At 37.3% G+C, this 20655-nt stretch overlaps 1 protein-coding gene across 1 annotated transcript in view; it reads left to right on the top strand.

Annotated features, from left to right (window-relative positions):
• abca5 (ATP-binding cassette, sub-family A (ABC1), member 5) overlaps nucleotides 1-20655 on the top strand; it is a 66763-nt gene that overhangs the window by 38936 nt on the left and 7172 nt on the right. The window contains exons 20-38 of the mRNA XM_056468878.1: nucleotides 672-838; nucleotides 954-1081; nucleotides 1963-2100; nucleotides 2188-2301; nucleotides 4143-4313; nucleotides 4441-4554; nucleotides 6294-6431; nucleotides 6525-6593; nucleotides 6673-6764; nucleotides 7505-7628; nucleotides 8063-8180; nucleotides 8353-8444; nucleotides 8543-8718; nucleotides 10290-10365; nucleotides 10780-10874; nucleotides 12401-12520; nucleotides 12620-12772; nucleotides 12924-13003; nucleotides 13085-13140. Coding sequence (XP_056324853.1) covers nucleotides 672-838; nucleotides 954-1081; nucleotides 1963-2100; nucleotides 2188-2301; nucleotides 4143-4313; nucleotides 4441-4554; nucleotides 6294-6431; nucleotides 6525-6593; nucleotides 6673-6764; nucleotides 7505-7628; nucleotides 8063-8180; nucleotides 8353-8444; nucleotides 8543-8718; nucleotides 10290-10365; nucleotides 10780-10874; nucleotides 12401-12520; nucleotides 12620-12772; nucleotides 12924-13003; nucleotides 13085-13140 — 2221 coding nt within the window. The remainder of the gene's footprint in view (nucleotides 1-671; nucleotides 839-953; nucleotides 1082-1962; nucleotides 2101-2187; nucleotides 2302-4142; nucleotides 4314-4440; nucleotides 4555-6293; nucleotides 6432-6524; nucleotides 6594-6672; nucleotides 6765-7504; nucleotides 7629-8062; nucleotides 8181-8352; nucleotides 8445-8542; nucleotides 8719-10289; nucleotides 10366-10779; nucleotides 10875-12400; nucleotides 12521-12619; nucleotides 12773-12923; nucleotides 13004-13084; nucleotides 13141-20655) is intronic.

Consider the following 20655-nt stretch of genomic DNA (forward strand, 5'->3'; position numbering starts at 1 on the left):
TGTGGACTTGGTTAGTATTCGTTTATTCATAAATATTTACTGACCTCAAGTTTAACATGCTGCTGACATTTTATTTTGTAACCCATACAAGTGCACAGAATCAGAAAAAAGTGTCTTATTATCTGTAGGACTTATAAGTTATACAGTTAACAGCAACATTATTAGCCCCTCTGTCAAATATTTATTAGTTTTTTTTAAATATTTCTCAAGTGATATTTAATAGAGCTAGGAAATTTTCACAGTATTTCTGATAATATTTTTTCTTCTGTAGAAAATCTTATTTGTTTTATTTTGGCTAGAATAAAATAAGTAAATTTTTTTTAATACAATTTTATGGTAAGTATTGTTAGCCTCCTTAAACAATCAGTTGGCAGCAGAACAAACCATTGTTATACAATGTCTTGCCTAGTTAACCTAATTAACCTAGTTAAGCCTTTAAATGTCACTTTAAGATGAATACTAGTATCTTGAAAAACATCTAGTCAAATATTATTTACTGTCATCATGGCAAAGAGAAAAGAAATCAGCTATTAGAAATTAGTTATTAAAACTATTATGTTTAGAAATGTTGACAAAATCTCTTTGCTAAACAGAACTTGGGGGTAAAATATAAAATTAAACTTTACATAGCTGCTCTGTAAGTCACACTTCTGTCTTTTTTTTCCACCCAGTTTGACGTTGTTCTTGGTTTTCTTGTCTGCGATGCTGATTCTGTCCGTGGCCACAGGAAACATTCAGATCCATTCTCCTGAAAGACTGTTTTCACCAATATACCTGCTGCGCCGCAATGAGGCTCCTCACAAATACACCACCAGCCTGCTTGTGCAAAACTCCACCGGTCAGTGACACCGTTTATGTCTATTATAATGAGCTGCAAATCTGGATATTTGATGGAGTTGGTCAAATCAATTTCATGCAGATTTTTTCAATCTGAACTCTGTGTGTTGTGGCAGATTCTGACCTATCAGGGTTCATCCACAATCTGCAGTCTCAGGACATTAAAGTGGAAATGATGAAAAAGCTAGACTACATGTCAGCAGCACCGGTCAGCGCCGCCATCAACGTGACCGGATCCAGTAAGGTGAGTGAGAGCTAATTTAAATAATTGTGAACACTGCCATCTGAACATTGGTACACATCAAATATGCTGAAAAAGACACTGCTGATAAAGTTTTCAAACACTGTGGTGTGGTTAGAGCAAATATCATAAGATGCCATCATATAAAGGATAGAAAATGTGTTGTTGTTGTATTTTTTTTCTTCTAATCATTGTGCATCAGAAATGCATCTCTTTGTGTTGTTTTCTCTTTACTTACTTTTTACATAGCTTCTCTTTATTACTTCACTTCTATTTATTTGCAAGCATATGTGTTGTTGTTGTATTTTTTTTCTCCTAATCATTGTGATGTTGCCAATACAGTTCAGTAAAGGCATCAAAAGTGCATCTCTTTGTGTTGTTTTCTCTTTATTTATGTGTGTGATGGAGGAAATAGTTTGTATATAGTATTTAGGCTCTTCATAAGTTCTCATCTGGCAAATGCAAGTGGTAAAAAGGGATTTTAGTCTAATACATGGCATCATTTAGGATGTTTAGTAGGTTAAGTGTTTTTTCTGTTGAGGGTGGGGTGCTAAATCTTTTGCATTCAAACTACATTTGTAAGGCCGAACCTGAGAAACCAGTACTTAATGTCATTTTCTTTTTTCTTTTGTAGCAAACAAACCAAGAGAACTAAACTACAAGTGTAAACAAACTTAAAATTATTGCTATTTATTGGGTTATTTATTTATTTTATTTATTTTTATTTTAATATATATGGGAGAAGTAAATCTTTAATAAATCTTTATTTATATCATATTTATTTATTTACAAATGTATATTTTATTGTATTTTTTTTTGACATTTTTAAAATGTTTGTTGTCCCATCTCTGACCCTTTCTATGTTGTCTTTGTGTGAATTACAGGATTTTACCTACATTTTAGCGTTTAACAGCACCACTGTGCACTCTCTGCCCATGGCTGTGAATGTGCTCAGTAATGCTCTCCTGAAAGGTTATAACGGCACTGGACACATTAGAACCTGGTCCAAACCCTTTGATTATGTAAGTTCAGTGCACTAATACATCAAACTCACTTCACAATGTTTTTTGTCATTTTATGTTTATAGACATGTTTTGTCTGCATTTTAGCAAATTCCAGATAAAACATCCTATGCCCTGGTTTACATTGAGGCTGTGATTCTTGGGATGTTGGCTGCTGGGATGCCAGCCTACTTCGCAATGGATCACACAAGAGACAGAGAAGTATGTCATTTGGGTTGTAATATATGTCAATTGAACAGTTTAAATTTAACTCCTTAAACATATTCTCTGTTATGCATATGCAGAGCTACAGTACCTTATGCGATATACTGTATAGAGTTGGGGTCAGTAACTGTTCTTTATATTAGAAAATAATTTTTTATAAAGGATATTTTAAATTGATTAAAAATAGTAAAAAAAAGCTTTATTTTTTACACTTACAAAAAATATTTCAAATAATGTTTTAATAAGTAAAATTTTCACAGAATATTAGGCTTTACAGCACTACTACTAATAATAATAATGATTGGTATTATTTTGTTAATTAGAATAAATGTTTTGAGCATCGGATCAGTGTATTGGATCTTGTGATGCTAAAGACTTAAGTGAATATTTAACTATAAGATTATTATTTTCATTTAATGACCAGATATGTTGTGTGTTAACAGCTAAGCGATACCAAGTCCCTTTAGGACAAGTCATTTCACTCGGCAGCCATCTTTGAAACGCCTCTCGGGCAGTATGCTTGGGCATTCTGTCTGAATGGGGAAAGATCAAATTCTCCAAAATTGCTTGCCAAGCTTACCACTGAATTTCATATTAGGAATCACCTATAAAATTAAACAACAACTGTGTCTTTAGTTTCATTTCTAAACATCCAAATCGCACAAAATCTGCAGAAACTAACATCTGGTGCAAGATCCTCCCCCAGAGTATTGTCAGTCTATAGCGACCGATGATTGGCTCTTGTACTAGAAGACGGGCTTTTTTCACCAAATAGCGATTGATGATTTGGCTCCTGTACTAGTAGGCGGGGCTTCATTTGTCATATTGACAGTTACACTTTTCCCCATTCAAAAAGATATGAGTGACATGTATTGTGTATTGTAGAGTCTTTGGTGATACTTAAATGCTTAAATCCAAAATCAAACCCAAAGTGCTTTAGAAGTGATTAATGTGTCAGTGATTCATAAGGGTTTCATAAAGATAAACAATGAAATCCTAAGTCCAAGGCTGTCAAAGCAAGTGGACATTTAAAAAAAAAAAAGCCTTTGTTAACATGGCTACTATTTTTAAAACAGCACAGCACAGTCTTCATGTGCGCAATTAAATATCTAAATCATACAGAAAAGAAAAATATCCAGCACAATAGTCAACATTTGTTCAATCATTTTCCTTATGCTTCGTCTTTATGTCAGAGGTCGCCACAGCAGAATGAACCCGCTACTACTCCAGCATATGTTTTACGCAGCGGATGTATTATATCCTTTCAGCCACAATCCAGTACTGGGAAACACCTATACACACTCATGCACACGCACTACAGCCGATTTAGTTTATTAGTCCATGTCTTTGTACTGTGGGGGAAACCGGAACCCAGTACTGGGAAACACCCATACACACTCATTCACACACACTCATACACTGCAGCCAATTTAGCTTATTCAATTCACCTATAGTGCATGTCTTTCGACTGTGGGGGAAACCGGAGCACCCTGAAGAAACCCACACGAACAGGGAGAACAAGCACACTCCACACAGAAATGCCAACTCGCTCAGCTGGGATTTGAACCAGTGACCTTCTTGCTGTGAGGCAACAGTGCTAACCACTGAGCTACCTCAACTCAACAGTCATTATTAAGTCAGTAATGGAAGAGAGAAGAAATACAGAAAGGAAAAAACGTGATGATGATAATAATAATAATAGGATTTATGATTTCGTTGTTCATCTATATGAACACTTGAATGCTATTAGACATGTACATTTGATATAATACATCATTTTAAAATATGTTTTATTTTATAACTGAACTCTGAACTCCTCTCTCTTCTCTGAATTTCAGCTGAAGTGTCGCTCAACACTGAGGATCTCTGGTCTTGTTCCTTCTGCATACTGGTGCGGTCAGGCAGCTATCGATGTCCCATTCTATTATCTGATCTTAACCTGCATGACCAGCACCCTGTTTGCCTTCCATTCTACAAACCTGCTAACCTCCCATAACATCTTGTCTGTGGTAAGAAAACCTTACAGATATATCACAGTACAGCAAAGACTTTTGTAATGTAGAAGTTCTTTTTCTCTTAAAGAAGATAGCATAGCACAGGAAGACTACAACATGGCTGTCATTTCTTCTTTTTCAGGCTCTTTGTCTGATTGGCTTCTCTCCAGCCATGGTTCTCTTTACATACTGCGTGTCCTTCATGTTCGTCAGAGTCCAGAGCAATAGAGACTTCTTCTCTGTTGTCTCCATGATGGTGAGTTTTTAAGAAGCTTTCCCATGACCTCTAGATAATATTAATATAGAGCAATTGTGTTCAGTCTTTCTGAAGTCATGAAAAAGACATTTGGTCAAAGGCGAGATGTCATATTTTGGTGTGCACATCTGATTGATTTAAGTGTTTTTATAGTGATAGAAAGCATAGTGCAAAAAATGACTTTCTTACTTTTTTCTGTGAGTATAACCAAGCAAATAATATTGCCTTGTTTTCAGAAATGAGTAAAAATTAAGTGAGTTTTTCCTTGAAACATGCAAAACAACGTGTCAATGGGCAAGCAAAAGAAAACAAGAATATTTAGCTTACCTCTTTTGCAGATTATTTTACTTGTTTTAAGGAAAAACCCTACTTTATTTTGACTTAATATTTCTTAAAACAAGACAATATTATTTGCTTGTCTAGGGAATGCTTCTTGAATTAAACATGTTTAGATATTTGAAACCTAGACAAAAACTCTAAGAAAATAATTTATTTTCCAGTTTTTCTCCAGCAAAAGCAAGTGTGTACTTTAGTGTTTCAAATGACATTTTTGTAAAAATAATGGCTGAAAATGTTATATTTTTGACATAATTGCTATAATATGTAACTGAATAGGTGATTGTGTTAAATTTGAATCATATCCTAAATTACTACTATTACTACTACTACTAATAATAATAATATTAGTTAATAATAGTTTTGTGAGATTTTTAATAATTAGTAGAAATGTTTTGAGCATCGGATCAGCATATTGGAACTTTTTCTAAAGGATCTTGTGATGCAAAAGACTAAAGTAAATATTTATCTATAAGAATGTTTTTTTTAATCTATATTTTCATTTAATGACCAGATATGTTGTACTTAAATGCTTAAATCCAAAATCTAACCCAAAGTGCTTTAGGAGTGATTTAATGTGTCGGTGATTCAAAAGGGATTCATAATAATAAACAATGAAATCAGAAGTCCAAGGCACTCCAAGTAAGTTAAATATCCTTTATTAACATGGCTGTTATTTTTTAAAACAGCTATGAGTTCTATAAACTAGAAAATAATTTTTTTTTCAGTTCACATTAAAAGCAAGTTAGTGAAAAGCACTTTAGTGTTTCAAATTACATTTTTGTAGAAACATGGCTAAAAAAAGTATTTTGACACATACTTGCTATAATATGTAACTGAATAGGTGATTGTGTTAAATTTGAATTTTATCCTAAATTATTAAAAGGCACATGCTGTCAAATGGGTAAATCCTAGTGGTCTATCCTAATTTGAAGATTAAAATGAACAATTTAGTATATTGTGGCACTGTCATCCTTAAATATTGTATTTTAATATGTCATCATTGTTCTAAATTAACCTCACGAGAATTTTTGTTATATAAACTATATATATATATATGCTGAATGGTATTATAGTGTCTTTAAATCACAATAAATCAATATAAAAGTAATTATTTTTTCTAAAAGAGAAATTAAAGAAGACATTTTAATGCACAGGGGAAAAAAGTAAAGATTTGTCCTTAAATTTCAACTGTTTGATGCTGTTTTCTTTTAGTCTTGACTCCCTGCAGTTAATTATATTTCATATTGTGAATTGTGCCAAATTTTTATTATATTTTAAATATTATGAAAATCATTAAAAAAATAAAAAATAAAGTTTGGGAAATTAGATTTTTTCTTCTAAATGAAACTTCTATTGTATTAAAATATGTTTGTTATTTCTTTTTCGTTTATCATCCATAGCTCTGTGTGGTTTCCGCATCCATAGTCCAGCTGGCTCTTGTGAATGAAAGTGCATCTATGGCGCGTCTCCTCCACAATGCACTGTGTTTCTTCAGTCCACTTTACCCTCTAATGGGCTGCCTTAACTGCATTACTGTGGTAAAACTTTAATCATAAAATCCAGTCAGTAAGCTGAAGTAGAATTGGCTTGTTTGATATATTTTATCTCTTTTTTTATTATTATTATTCAAGGCCACCTTTGTTCAGTCCCCTCATGATGATGATTTTCTGTGGAAGAACCTCTTCATTTCTGTTGTGGCTGTAAGTATTATTAGTATTATTTAGTTTTTTGGTGTAATTGGCTCTTTTGCATTGAATCTTTTTTTTTTTTTTTTCCTAGCCATACATCCAGTGTATTCTTCTGCTCGTCACACTAAGATGGCTAGAGATCAGATATGGAGGGAAGACCATGAAAAATGACCAGCTCTGCAGGTCTGACTTTAGAAATGAAATGTCTGATTAGTGTCATAAAAGCCTCATACTGGTTGGAGTATTGGAATGAAATGACAGGCCAGTTGAGTTGCATCTATATTTCCGGTTTTTCTGATTTACTAAAATTGTTTATATACAGTAAATAGTGTATATATCCGATTTGATGCAGCTCAGAAATATTTATTGACCTTTAAATATATTTAAATAACTGCTAATCATTTTTATAGATTTATTGTACAGTTGTAACCTGTTAAAAATAAATATTGAAAAGAATTCATATCAAAAAAGCAATAAAAATAATTTGTTAGATTTTTAAAAATTATTTTTATCAAAGAATCCTCAAAAAATGGTATCAGTTTCCAAAAAATATATAAGCGACATTTTATAATTTAAAAAAAATTCAATTCTGAAGCACCACAAAAGCATATTGTAATGATTTTTCCAAAGTAGTAATTGCTGCTGAAAATTCAGCTTTGTCCTCATAGAAAGAAAATTACATTTTAAAATAATGCAGAAAACAAATTACATATTTATTGTACTTGATATAAACATTACCAATGCACAAAATTCCAGCTTAAAACAAGCTTATAAGCTCTCCATATGTTTCATCACTTATTCACTGAAGTAACATTTTGTTAAGTATGTGTCAATGAGTTGTAAGCTCTAGTAAATTTGACCGGGTTGTTGAAATCATTCCCAAGTAAACCAGAAGTGAAGGTTTTGATTTCCTCCTTTTTCAGGATTTCTTCCCAAGCAAAGAGCAAAGCTCAGCGGAACCCAGAGGAGAACATGAGTGAGGATGAAGATGTTCAGATGGAGAAAGCACGAGTGAAAGAGGCCATGACCTGTCAGTGCTGTGAGGAGGTAAACTCACACTGTATAACATTGCAAATCCCTTATTCTGCAATGTGGAAGTGCACTCTTTTCTGCAATTTTTTTTAGATCTTCTGATTTATTTACCTATGGGAATAACTAGGAATAATAAATGTCAGTAATGGAACAAATTATTTGCTCTCAAAAAAAACTGCATATAAAAATACGAAAGTGCAATTTTGCACCATCAAGCAGCATACCATTTTTTTTTCTTGTATCACAGGCATTTTTTGTTTAATTTCAGGCATGTTAAACCTCTCTAACACCCCTGAAATTACTCTAAAAAAATTTAAGATTAATATAAAGATTAAAAATCAATGAGACTGGAAGTCTCAAGCCAATAAGGAAGTAATGGCTGCACCCACTTGTAGGTTAAAGGATGAAGTCAATATAACATGCTAAATATGGACTATATATTTTTATAGAAACCAGTTGTGGTGGTGAGTAACCTCAGAAAACAGTACAAAGGCAAGAGGGAGGGCTTCTCACTCAATAAGAAAAGGAAAGTGGCCACCAAGAACATCTCTTTCTGTGTCCGCAAAGGTAGAATTTCTTGCTCCTATTTATATTTATTGTTGTGATTTGGGATCAATCAACGATCATTTAATTGTTGCTAATTCTTTAAACTGACATACATTATTAATAGTAAATTGTGCAGGGATGTTATCACACCACACGTCAACCTCAACATTATACAATTCTGACCTGTTTTCAGGTGAGGTTTTGGGTCTGCTGGGTCCAAATGGAGCAGGGAAGAGCACAATCATGCACATGCTGTCTGGAGACACTGAAGCCACCGCTGGACAGGTTTGTACTTACATTTTTGCTTTTTGCAGGTGTTATTTTGAACGTATAAAGTGAGTTTAGTCAGTGGGCTCTGTCTATAGTTTAATGCTTTTTTTTAGATTCTGATGGGAGATTATGGCACAGACTTTCAGCCGGCGGAAAACCCCTTGGAGCATGTAGGGTATTGTCCTCAGGTGAACCCTCTGTGGCCCAGAATCACTCTGCAGGAGCACCTGGAGATCTATTCTGCCATCAAGGGGCTACATCAGCGCGATATCCCCAACATCATTAAGCGGTATCAAAGCTCACCATTTTGAAAAAATTAATAATTATAAAATAAATTGTATGTTTGCATTTAAAGATATAGAGCACATGTGTCAATTACAAGGCCCGCGGGCCAAATGCGGCCCGTCAAGACATTTAATCAGGCTCGACAACAAGTTTTGGTAATGAAGTTCAAGTGGCCCGCGCGCGCTTTAAATATTAGGTCTGTGACCATTACAATATTGAGACGTAAGTGGTGCTGTTGCGCTTCACCCTGCTCTCTAATTTAGACGTTAGAATAACGTTATTCTAAATGTAAACAAGGTAAAATATTTCTGACACTAGCACAATGGCAAAAATGCAAAGTGGACAGAGAATATTGACAATTTCAACCAAGGTTTGAAAATATTTATTCATATAATGAATATATATATAGTGTCCTTTGAAGCAAATTAATCGAAATAATACAAATTCTTACCATGTATTTTTTATATAGGCTTCCATTTATCTATAATAGCCCACTAATAAATATATTCCTTCAATTTTTTTACTTCAGTTGTAGGCATCGACAGTTGGCATGGATAATTTCATGATTAGGCTGCCTTTTTAAAGCTAAAATAATATGTTTAATAATACAATATCAGAAGCCATCTGTTGCTTGTGGTATATCAGTTGTTGGATTTTTGTTTTATTATCAGTTTTTCTGATAATGAAATTGTTTTTAAAGTAGGCTACTGTTCTATGCTAGCCTACTGTCCCTTTTTATGCTTATTGGTTAGAGACCTTATTTCATGTTTGGATAGAGATAAAAGCTGCTGTGACACAAATGTGGTCCAAATTAAAATTAAATATAAAACCTTGCTATTTTGATAAATGTGGTGTAAGAGACGAAGTGTAAGAGATGTTATACAGTTGTTAATACACTTTTATTTTCTCCAATGTTCTTCTGCATGTACGGCCCCTGACTTTATTCACAACACTCAGTGCGGCCCTTAGCAGGTTTGGATTTGACACCCCTGTTATAGAGTGTTTCTTATAATCACCAAGGGATTTATTTGAATAAAAATATAGATGTATAGAAAAATATATATTATTTAATTTAGTAATTTAAGTGTTGATTTTATTCAATATAATGTTGAATTCAAGCTATTATTGCTTTCTTTGATGAATAAAATTTTAAAATAAACACTACTGATTTGACAAAATGTTTTTTCATAAAATTAAAGATGTCTTTTTTTACCTCACTTTTAATTAATTTGCTGCCATTTTTAATAGATCCTCTACTTCCTCTATGTAATATTCTGTTAATTAATCCTAAATAGCAGCAACCTAACCTGTTCTGCAAATATCCAAGGGGTAAATGCTGAATAATTGCATCGTCATGGTAACCAAAATATAATTTGGTCATTAACAATGTGCTTTCATAGCTAATTAGGAGTGATTTATGGCCAGTAATGTTTTCTAATAAGCAACCTTTGGCCAATCTGTTTGTTTTTTTCTAATTATTTTGAATATGCATCACCCACATTAAACATTATATAATATGACCAACACTGTAATGTTTAATGTTTAACTAGTGTGTGTGTCGTTGTGTGTTAACAGTGTTGTGAATGCTCTAGAGCTAAAGGATCATCTTTACAAACAGTCAAAAAACTTGTCTGCAGGGCTAAAGAGGAAGGTGAGTCCTAAATTTAATTGTGTATATATATATATATATATATATATATATATATATATATATATATATATATATATATATATATATGTATATGTATATATATATATATATGTATATGTATATATATATATATATATATATATATATGTATATATATATATATATGTATATATATATATATATGTATATGTATATGTATATATATATATATATATATATATATATATATATGTATATGTATATATATATATGTATATGTATATGTATGTATATATATATATATATATATGTATATATATATATATATATATATATATATATATATATATATATATATATATATATATATATATATATATATATATATATATAAGCTGACTTTGTCTAATGTTTTATCTATTTTTTCCATACCAGTTGTGCTTTGCACTAAGCATGCTGGGAAATCCTCAGATAGTTCTGTTGGATGAACCATCTACAGGGATGGATCCTAAATCAAAACAACGCATGTGGTAAAATTCCCTTCATGTGCGCTTCATGCAAAATACAGTTGAAGTCAGAATTATTAGCCCTCTTTTTTTTTTTTTTTTTAAATATTTCCCAAATTATGTTTAATCATTTTAACAACAATTCCTATAATCTTTTTCTTATTTATTAAAGTCTTAATATAAAGGGAGATCCACACGACTCCTTTCTCAAACACCAGCACGGGTTTCAGGCTTTCACACTCAGAGCTCTCCAAAGAAAAACAGGGCTAAAGCACTCGCAGTGAGTAAGCCGATGGGCTAAAATCAAGACAATGAAGAACTTTTTCTCCCTCTTTCATCCTCTTTTCTTTGTCTAGTCGTCTGGTGGCCTTCCTTTAGAAGCAGTTTTAAAACCAGTAGCTTAAGAATGTAGTTTTCACCGTTTCCAACCATGTAGCATTCTAGATTTGGTCACATACTGCTGAGTGGGTGTGTTTTTGGTTTTCTTTAATGAAGGTAAGAGTACTGTAGGAACCGTGAGCCTTGAATGTACAATGGTGTTTTATGATGTAGTTTAGGTTTTCAGGTGTACGTCTTCTCATTTAGGTGCCTTCACAAAAGTGATGTTTGCATTCTACTCCTTTTTAATTTGGTTGTTCTTGTTTGAGAGGGTGTTTATATATATATATATATATATATATATATATATATATATATATATATATATATATATATATATATATATATATATATATATATATATATATATATATATTATGGAATATATATTATGGAATATATATTATGGAATATATATTTGGTTTGTTTTTAATGTGAATTTGATTAAATGATCACATCTCACTTTTTATGTTAGTCAAATCATGAAATTGGTGTCTGTGTTGCACACCGGAGAAGATATTTCAGGAATTAATTATTTACAAATATATATTTCAAATAATTTCACAGTGTTTTCCTTTCATATTTAATGGGTGATGTTTTAAAATAGGTTTCCGAGCCAGAGATGCCCAAATTAGGGCCCTCGGGCCAAAGTTGACCCATAGCATTTCCTACAATATTTTTCTTATTTATTAAAGTCTTATTAGTTTTATTTCAACTAGAATAAAAGCCGTTTAAAAAAAAAAAAAAAAAAAAACATTTTATGGTCAAAAATATTAGCCCCCTTAATCAAATATTTGTTTTCGATTGTCTACAGAACAAACCATCGTTATACAATAACTTGCCTAATTACCCTAATTTACCTAGTTAACCTAACTAACCTAGTTAAGCCTTTAAATGTCTCTTTAAGTTGTATAGAAGTGTCTTGAAAAATATCTAGTAAAATATTGTTTACTGTCATCATGGCAAAGATAAAATAAATCAGTTATTAGAGATTAGTTATTAAAACTATTATGTTTAGAAATGTGTTGAAAAAAATCTCTCTGTTAAACAGAAATTGGGGGAAAAAAACAGGGGGCTAATTCAATTCTGACTTCAACTGTATATCATAAATTAATATATGGTCAGAAACATGCATACAATCTACATAATTGTTTTGGTTTTTTTACTAATAGGAGGGCAATCCGTGCTGCTTTTAAGAACAAACAGCGAGGGGCACTGTTGACCACCCATTACATGGAAGAGGCAGAGGCTGTGTGTGACCGTGTGGCGATCATGGTTTCTGGTCAGCTGAGGTAAACACTGGCTACAACTAAAGACCTCAATTAAAAAATGTTATGCAAGTGAATTTAAAGGAAGTCCATAATTCATTATTTTTTTGTCGCCCTCTACAGGTGTATTGGCTCAATCCAGCACCTGAAGGGGAAGTTTGGCCGAGGATACAGCCTAGAGATTAACCTCAGAGAGGAGCTCACAGGTCTCCAGCAGGTAGCGCTGTTGCACAAAGAGATACTGAAGATATTTCCCCATGCTGTTCGTCAGGACAGGTGAGACGGGTTGAATTAAATCAGATAGTTGTGAGACAGGAGGAAAAAGGTCTAATCAAATGCACCAAACTGGAAATGTCTTGTAACGTAAATGTAATGTAAAATATTCAGTCATTTTTTTTTGTTCAACATGCTTGCATTTGGGTTGCAGTTTTGCCACTCTGATGGTGTATAAAATCCCAATGGAAGATGTGAAGTCATTAGCCAAGTCTTTTGCCCAGTTAGAAAGTGGTAAGAGATGTACACCATAACAACCAGATTTTGAGAAGAATTAAAAGTACTTTTTTAATCTTTCACCATTGTTCACCACAGCTAAACAGAACTTCAACTTTGAAGAGTACAACTTTTCCCAGTCAACTCTTGAACAAGTATGTCAAATTGTCATTATTATAAAGTAACATTTTAAAATAATGGTCCATTAGTTAATGTATTTACTAACATGAACAAACTATTAGTAATACATTTGTTAAGGTATTTATTCATGTTTCCTAACATTATTACGTTATTTAACATTATTTCAGTTAAATAGTGTTAGTTCTTGTTAACTCACGGTGCATTAACTCAGTGTTTCCCAACCCTGTTCCTGAAGCCACAAAAACAATATACATTTTCAACCTCTTCCTAATCAAACACACCTGCATCAACTCATCAGAACATTAGTAGAGACTCAAAAACCTGAAGCTAATGGGTCATATTTGGGACACTTCCAAAATATGTACTGTTGGTGTGCCTCCAGGAACCAAGCATTAACTAATGTTAACAAGCCCATCTTTGGGTTTAAAAAATGCACTAATGTTGAACTATGATTAATAAATGCTTTACAGGATTATTCATGCTTAATGCTAGTAAATACAACAACTAATGGACCATTATTCTAAAGTGTTACCTTACTTTTTTATTTCTTTATTTTAAAAATACTTTTAAAAAATGTGTAAATGTTGTTCGGAGACAAATGGGTTTTCAGACATCAAAATAAGTGTAATGCAGATTAATATTTTTTTTTCCTGTAAATTAGAATGTTCACAATTTAAATGATTATTTTTCCAAAACAAAAAAGAAACCACCCTTTACTATTATTTGTGACCCTGGATGACAAATCGCTTTTTGGAAATTGATATATTTTTGATAATTTACATTGTAAAAATCCATTTTATGGGTTATATTATAGAATTTTCTTTTATTCCAAAAATCATTAGAATATTAAGTGAAATTCATGTTTCTTTAATTCATTTTGTACATTTCCTACTGTACCAATCCAAAAATAAGTTCAATATATTTAAAGGTGCAATATGTAAGATTGACACCCAGTGGTTGAACTAGGTATTGCATTCCTTGATCAAAACAAACACAATCGCAGGTTGCCAGATTGGGGGTCAACAGGAGCAAGTCTGACAATCGAGCCTAAACGTTGATTTAAATCTTATTCTATATAAAAGCAATGATATGAGATAGAAGGCATATTTTCTATATTAAAAGGAGTTTTTGTTCCAACCAACACCTTGAATTGATATATTAGAAACTTCTAGTTCTTACAGCTGAACAACAGGATAAACTGACAATTATCACCTCAGGTACACCTCATGTGCTTTATTCAGTGTTAAACGCTAACAAAGTGAGTTTAAATGTCATTCCCCTTCTAGGGAACTTCAACACTGCGTCTAACCAGAACGCTAGGGGAACACCTCTTTTATACGCGTCTTGAAGCACATGTGAAATCAATCTAATGTAATTAAGCGGTGTCGTCAGACCAGAGAGTATAAAAGCCTGCACTGAGCCTTCAGTGTTAACTTCTTTGCTTTCAAGAAGCACGCACGTGAAAAAACACCCTCTCTGTGACCATTCATTACTGACTTTGCATACACAAAATACAAAAAAACTGACAAACTAGCTTTTTTGTTTTTGATATGGCAGAAAAAAACTTTAAACGCTGTGTGCCTCCATGTCCCCGTTTTATCACGGCTGGTGACTCACATGATTTGTGTTTAGAGTGTTTGGGAGAGGAGCATGCCCTGGCAGCATTTGAGAATGCTGACTGTGTGCACTGTGATGCTCTCTCCCGCAAAGTGCTGCGTAGTCGGAGGGAGTTCTTTAATAAAACTCCCGCGGCTCGCGCTCCTCGCAGTTCGGGTCCCGCTCGTGCTGAGGCTGAGCGTAGGCTCCGTTCATGGGGTTCTCAATTAGATTTAGCGGACGAGATGGAGACGGACTCTGTCCTTTCTCTTCCTCTATCCGCGAGATCTAATCCTCCCTCGGGAGTGTCAGAAGCACGCTCTGCGGTTTCTTCTGCGCCTCGTGGGAGGGCGGCGTCATCCGTTTCCGAGGAAACCAATGCGCCGCTGCAGCAAAGCCAAAGAGGGTCGGGGGATCTGCCACCCCGGTCAGTAGAATATGAGGAGTTAGTGGAGGTGATTTCACGTGCTGCTGACAGGTTTGATGTAATAGACTGGCAGCCAGCACGTGAGCAGCAGCAGCTGCGTCTGACAGGAATGCTGGATGAGAGAGAATTACCCAGCAGAGTTGATCCTCCACTGAGGGACCTCCCCTTCTGTCCCGAATTACATCATGCGGTTTCTAAATCATGGAATAATCCGTATTCAGCTCGTTTAATGACACCAAAAACGGTTGTTTATTCAGCAGTTCGTGGGCTGGGGGAAAAAGCATGTACAGAAATGCCAAAAATAGAAGAGGATCTAGCACGTCATCTTCGTCCAGATTTAAAATCTGCAAGGGTCCCTCCTTTGTCATCTAGACCATTAAGAGTCACATCTGGTCTAGTTGGCAAAGCATACATGACGGCTGGTCAGTCTGTCGGATGCCTGCACACTATGTCAGTGTTGCAGGCATATCAGGCTGACCTAATAAAAGAGTGCTTAGATGGTGGGGGAGCAACACCCGAACAGCTTCGAGAAGCTCTTCGGGCGTCGGATTTAGCTTTAAGAGCTACTAAAGAGGCGGCCTCTAGTTTGGGGCGGTCTATGGCAACCCTGGTGGCTACAGAGCGGCACCTCTGGCTGACACAAGCAAAGGTGTCAGAAAGTGATAGAGCTATTTTTATGGACGCTCCAATATCAAGCTCAGGGCTTTTTGGTGACGCCGTCAATCGCGTCGCCGAATCCTTTGACTGAGTGAAAAAATGCTCTAGCTCCCTCGGTGACTTTCTCCCCCCAAGATCTAAAAGTCAGGGGGCTGCTAAAAGACAGCCCCAGCCGTCAACCAGCTCCTCATATCGGGCGGTACAAAAGGAGAGTGTGGCGTCTCGGGCTCCCCCTCAGGAAAAGAGGGCCTGGAGAGCACGCTCTCAGCCTGAGCCTTCCTCAAAAAATCTCACAAGGAAAATAGTAATTTCCAGGAAGGCGAAGGATAAAAGGAAGTCCTGACGTGTTGGGAGTCAGGCTTCCCAGGGCCCCCCCTGGACATCGAGAGCGCCATTCGGCGCCCTCATTGAACCAGGGTCCGCGGAGAAAGGGATTTTTGTCTCCCGGGGTGGGCATTCCTCAGTGTCTGAGGGCATTGGGGACCCCACCCCCTCTTCGGAGGGTCCAAGAGCAACCAGAGGCCAGTCTCGAGAGGCTGGTACCCCTAGCACATTTTTTGGCAGCGTGGAAACACCTGCCGATGGTGTCTCAGTGGGTCCTGTTCACGGTGGAACACTGCTACAAAATACAGTTTTGTGCACGGCCACCTCACTTCAACGGTGTTACACCCACCATAGTGAAGCCAGAACAGGCTCTGGTTATGGAACAGGAAGTACTGGCTCTATTAAAAAAAGGCGCGATAGAGCGTGTTCTCCCACTCAACAGAGAATCAGGGTTTTACAGCCGGTATTTTATAGTTCCCAAAAAGGATGGGGGACTGCGTCCCATATTAGATCTGAGAAATCTAAATCGGTCCGTCGGGGCCCTCAGGTTCAGGATGTTAACCATCAAAAACGTGATGTCACAAATTCAGTCCGAGGACTGGTTTGTGACAATAGACCTGAAAGACGCATACTTCCATATATCCATCCTTCCCCAACACAGGAAGTACCTGAGGTTCGCTTTCGGGGGCGAAGCGTTCCAGTATCGGGTTCTTCCATTCGGTCTAGCTCTGTCACCTCGAACCTTCACCAAAGTAGTCGAAGCGGCACTAGCACCACTTCGTATGCAGGGTATACGTATCCTAAACTACATAGGCGATTGGCTAATTCTAGCTCAGACTCACGATATGGCAGTACGACATCGAGATGTCGTTCTTACCCATATCAGAAGGTTGGGGTTTCGGTTGAACACCGCAAAAAGTGTGCTTGTTCCAGCCAGGACGACCATTTTTTTAGGTGTGCTATGGGACTCCATGACGATGCGAGCACGTCTGTCCCCGCCACGAATCGCTTCGATTCAGTCAGCCGTACACAGAGTCAAACTAGGCCAGTTCATCACTGTGAAACACTTTCAGAGAGTGTTGGGTCTCATGGCAGCAGCAGCCAGCATGATTCCGTTTGGTCTGCTGTACATGAGACCCCTGCAGTGGTGGCTCAAATCCAGGGGGTTTTCCCTCAAGGGGAATCCTTTCCGCATGATCAAGGTCTCGCGGCGCTGCCTTCGAGCCTTAAGTATGTGGAAAATGCCCTGGTTCCTGTCCCAGAGCCCAGTGTTGGGGGCTGTCTGTCATCGCGTCATGCTTATGACAGATGCTTCTTTAACGGGCTGGGGAGCAACCCTGAGGGGGCTTCCTGCAGCGGGACAATGGGGAGAACATCATCGTTCTTGGCACATAAACTGCCTGGAGATGATGGCCGTGTTTCTGGCCTTAAAACACTTTCTCCCCGATTTAAGGGGCCATCATATTCTAGTCCGCACGGACAACACATCGGTGGTCGCTTACATCAACCATCAGGGGGGTCTGAGGTCTCGAATGCTATGCAAGCTGGCACATCGGATCCTCCTGTGGGCCCAGAACAAAATTCTGTCCATCAGGGCAATGTATGTCCCGGGCCATCTGAACAAGGGAGCAGATCTCCTGTCGAGGCAGGGGGTGAGATCCGGGGAATGGAAACTTCACCCCGAGGTGGTGGAGACCATTTGGGGAAAAATTCGGGAGAGCGCAGGTAGACCTGTTTGCTTCCCAAGAGACCACGCATTGCATACTGTGGTTTTCTCTCTCGCATCCAGCCCCTCTGGGATTGGATGCCATGGTGCAGACGTGGCCGAGGCTTCGTCTGTATGCTTTTCCCCCGGTCGCTCTGCTCCCAGGAGTCCTGGAGAGGGTCCGTCAAGACGGGATTCAGTTACTGCTGGTAGCCCCGTTTTGGCCTACGAGAATTTGGTTTTCAGACCTCATAGCCCTGCTGGCGGGTCTCCCGTGGGAGATCCCCATCAGGAGGGACCTTCTGTCCCAGGCGGGAGGAATGATACTTCATCCCCAACCCGACCTGTGGAAACTGTGGGTGTGGCCTCTGAGGGGGCCCACCTCATAGAGTATGGACTGTCAACCGAGGTTGCTCAGACCATTCTAAGCTCCAGGGCTCCCTCCACAAGGAAGCTTTATGCCCTAAAATGGGCTCTCTTTTCAGCTTGGTGTAGAGAACACCAGCTGAACCCAGTCAGCTGTCAGGTAGCCTCAGTGCTGGAATTTCTCCAAGATCGCCTGTCTGCTGGGTTAGCTGCATCCACTCTGAGAGTGTATGTGTCAGCTATAGCGGCCTACCGTTCCCCCCTAGATGAGTCACTAGGGCAGGACCCGCTTATTCGTCGCTTCCTACGTGGAGCCATAAGGCTAAGGCCTGTCAGCACACACAGAGTACCGACATGGGATTTAACATTGGTGCTCGAGGGCATCTCTGTTCCCCCATTTGAGCCACTGCAGGAGGCTTCAGATAAGTTTCTGACATTAAAAACAGCTTTTTTATTAGCTATTTCTTCTCTAAAAAGGGTTGGTGACCTCCAGGCTCTGTCGGTTGCACCTTCATTTCTGGAGTTTGCTCCAGGCATGTCCAAAGCCTTTCTTTATCCCAGACCTGGGTATGTGCCGAAGGTGCCCACTCATGTGGCGAGACCTGCTGTGCTGCAGGTTTTTAATCCGCCCCCATTTCAGTCGTCGGACCAAGAGAAATTGAATTTACTCTGCCCAGTTAGGGCTCTGGATACGTATGTTAACCGGGTTAGCAACTGGAGAAAGAGTGAGCAGTTACTGGTCTGCTTCGGACCCTCAAAGAGGGGGAGTCCGGCGAACAAGCAGACTATAAGTAATTGGATAGTTGAGACTATTTCGGTTACCTATCAGGTTGCTGGACGTCCCGCACCTAAATTTAAGGCCCACTCCACAAGGGCTGTAGGGGCCTCCAAAGCTTCTATTTCGGGCTCTGCCCTTTCTGACATTTGTTTGGCGGCAGGATGGTCGACGCCACATACATTTGTGCGTCATTATCAGCTCGATGTAGACCCCTCACCAGGGTCCTCTGTTCTCACTGCGTAGTGTGCGTTCACAGTCAGCAGTGAATCTGGCCTAGTGGGTATTGCGTTCCCCTAGCGTTCTGGTTAGACGCAGTGTTGAAGTTCCCTAGAAGGGGAACGTCTCAGGTTACGTATGTAACCATAGTTCCCCGAGAGGGAACGAGACACTGCGTCTTCCGCCATACTCTCTTCTGCCTGTTACTTCTTTCAAGCAAATTTGAAGTTAACACTGAAGGCTCAGTGCAGGCTTTTATACTCTCTGGTCTGACGACACCGCTTAATTACATTAGATTGATTTCACATGTGCTTCAAGACGCGTATAAAAGAGGTGTTCCCCTAGCGTTCTGGTTAGACGCAGTGTCTCGTTCCCTCTCGGGGAACTATGGTTACATACGTAACCTGAGACGTTCTACATGGCATTTATTGCCATACTACTGAAACAGCAGCAGATAGTTCACCTCAGATCTTCAAAATAAAATAAACAGTTTGAAATTGAACTTCAGAACTGGCTCAAAACCAACACATACTGTATCAGCGATTCAGCATCAACATTTAATAATGTTAAAGAGGTTTAATATGTATTAATTAGATTATAAACCTTACCATTTCATTAGTGCATATTCTGTGCTTGTTTTGTTTCATCTGGTGCAAACAGCCAAATTGCTCATCACTCCAAATCTCATCACGTGGCATGTTGTTAGGACACGGGGTTACCCTGAATTTGCGTCTCATTTCGGAGTCTGCTACTGTTCACCGGAGGTCACATTTCAGTCATGGGTGCATGCTTTGAGAGCCTTTCTGAATGAATGAATGAATGAATGAAATATGCGGTTTTCCAACAAGGCAACCCGGGGTACTGAAATATAATTGGCTAAAGTGGCAACGGGCAGGTTAAAAGTACCAAAACAGACTGCACAAAACTCCCATTTTCAAAGCAGAATATCTGACTTCAGCATTGTTTTTCAAATAAACAAGAATGTTCACTTGGCATGTTTCTTAAATATCTGCAAACATATTATGGTATTTTTATGCTTTAGAAGAGTCAAAAACTCACATACAGCACCTGTAATGTTAAATTTTAATAATCCAGATTTTCAATAGTTTCATCTCTGCCAAATATTTTCCTTTTCTAACAAACTGTACATTCATGGAAAGCTCATTTATACTGTTGTACTGTCTGTAATATCTACAGGGCTTGACATTAACTTTTTTGATTACCAGCCACTGTGGCTAGTAGTTTTCCAATGCTACTAGCCCCTCGTTATTTTCACTAGCAACAATTGTGTTGTTGGGAAAAATGTATTTGCATAAATTTGACATTGGCATGCTAAAATTATTTGATTTAAATTATGTGTTATGTCCACATGCCTCCTTAACTTTTTAATATTTTATTTCACATGACTTTTTAGGGCTCAACGTTAAGGATTTACCTTTTTTTTCTCTGGACTAATTAAA

Source organism: Danio aesculapii, chromosome 12 (genome assembly GCF_903798145.1).
Source record: "Danio aesculapii chromosome 12, fDanAes4.1, whole genome shotgun sequence".
In the NCBI taxonomy this organism is placed as follows: Eukaryota; Metazoa; Chordata; class Actinopteri; order Cypriniformes; family Danionidae; genus Danio; species Danio aesculapii.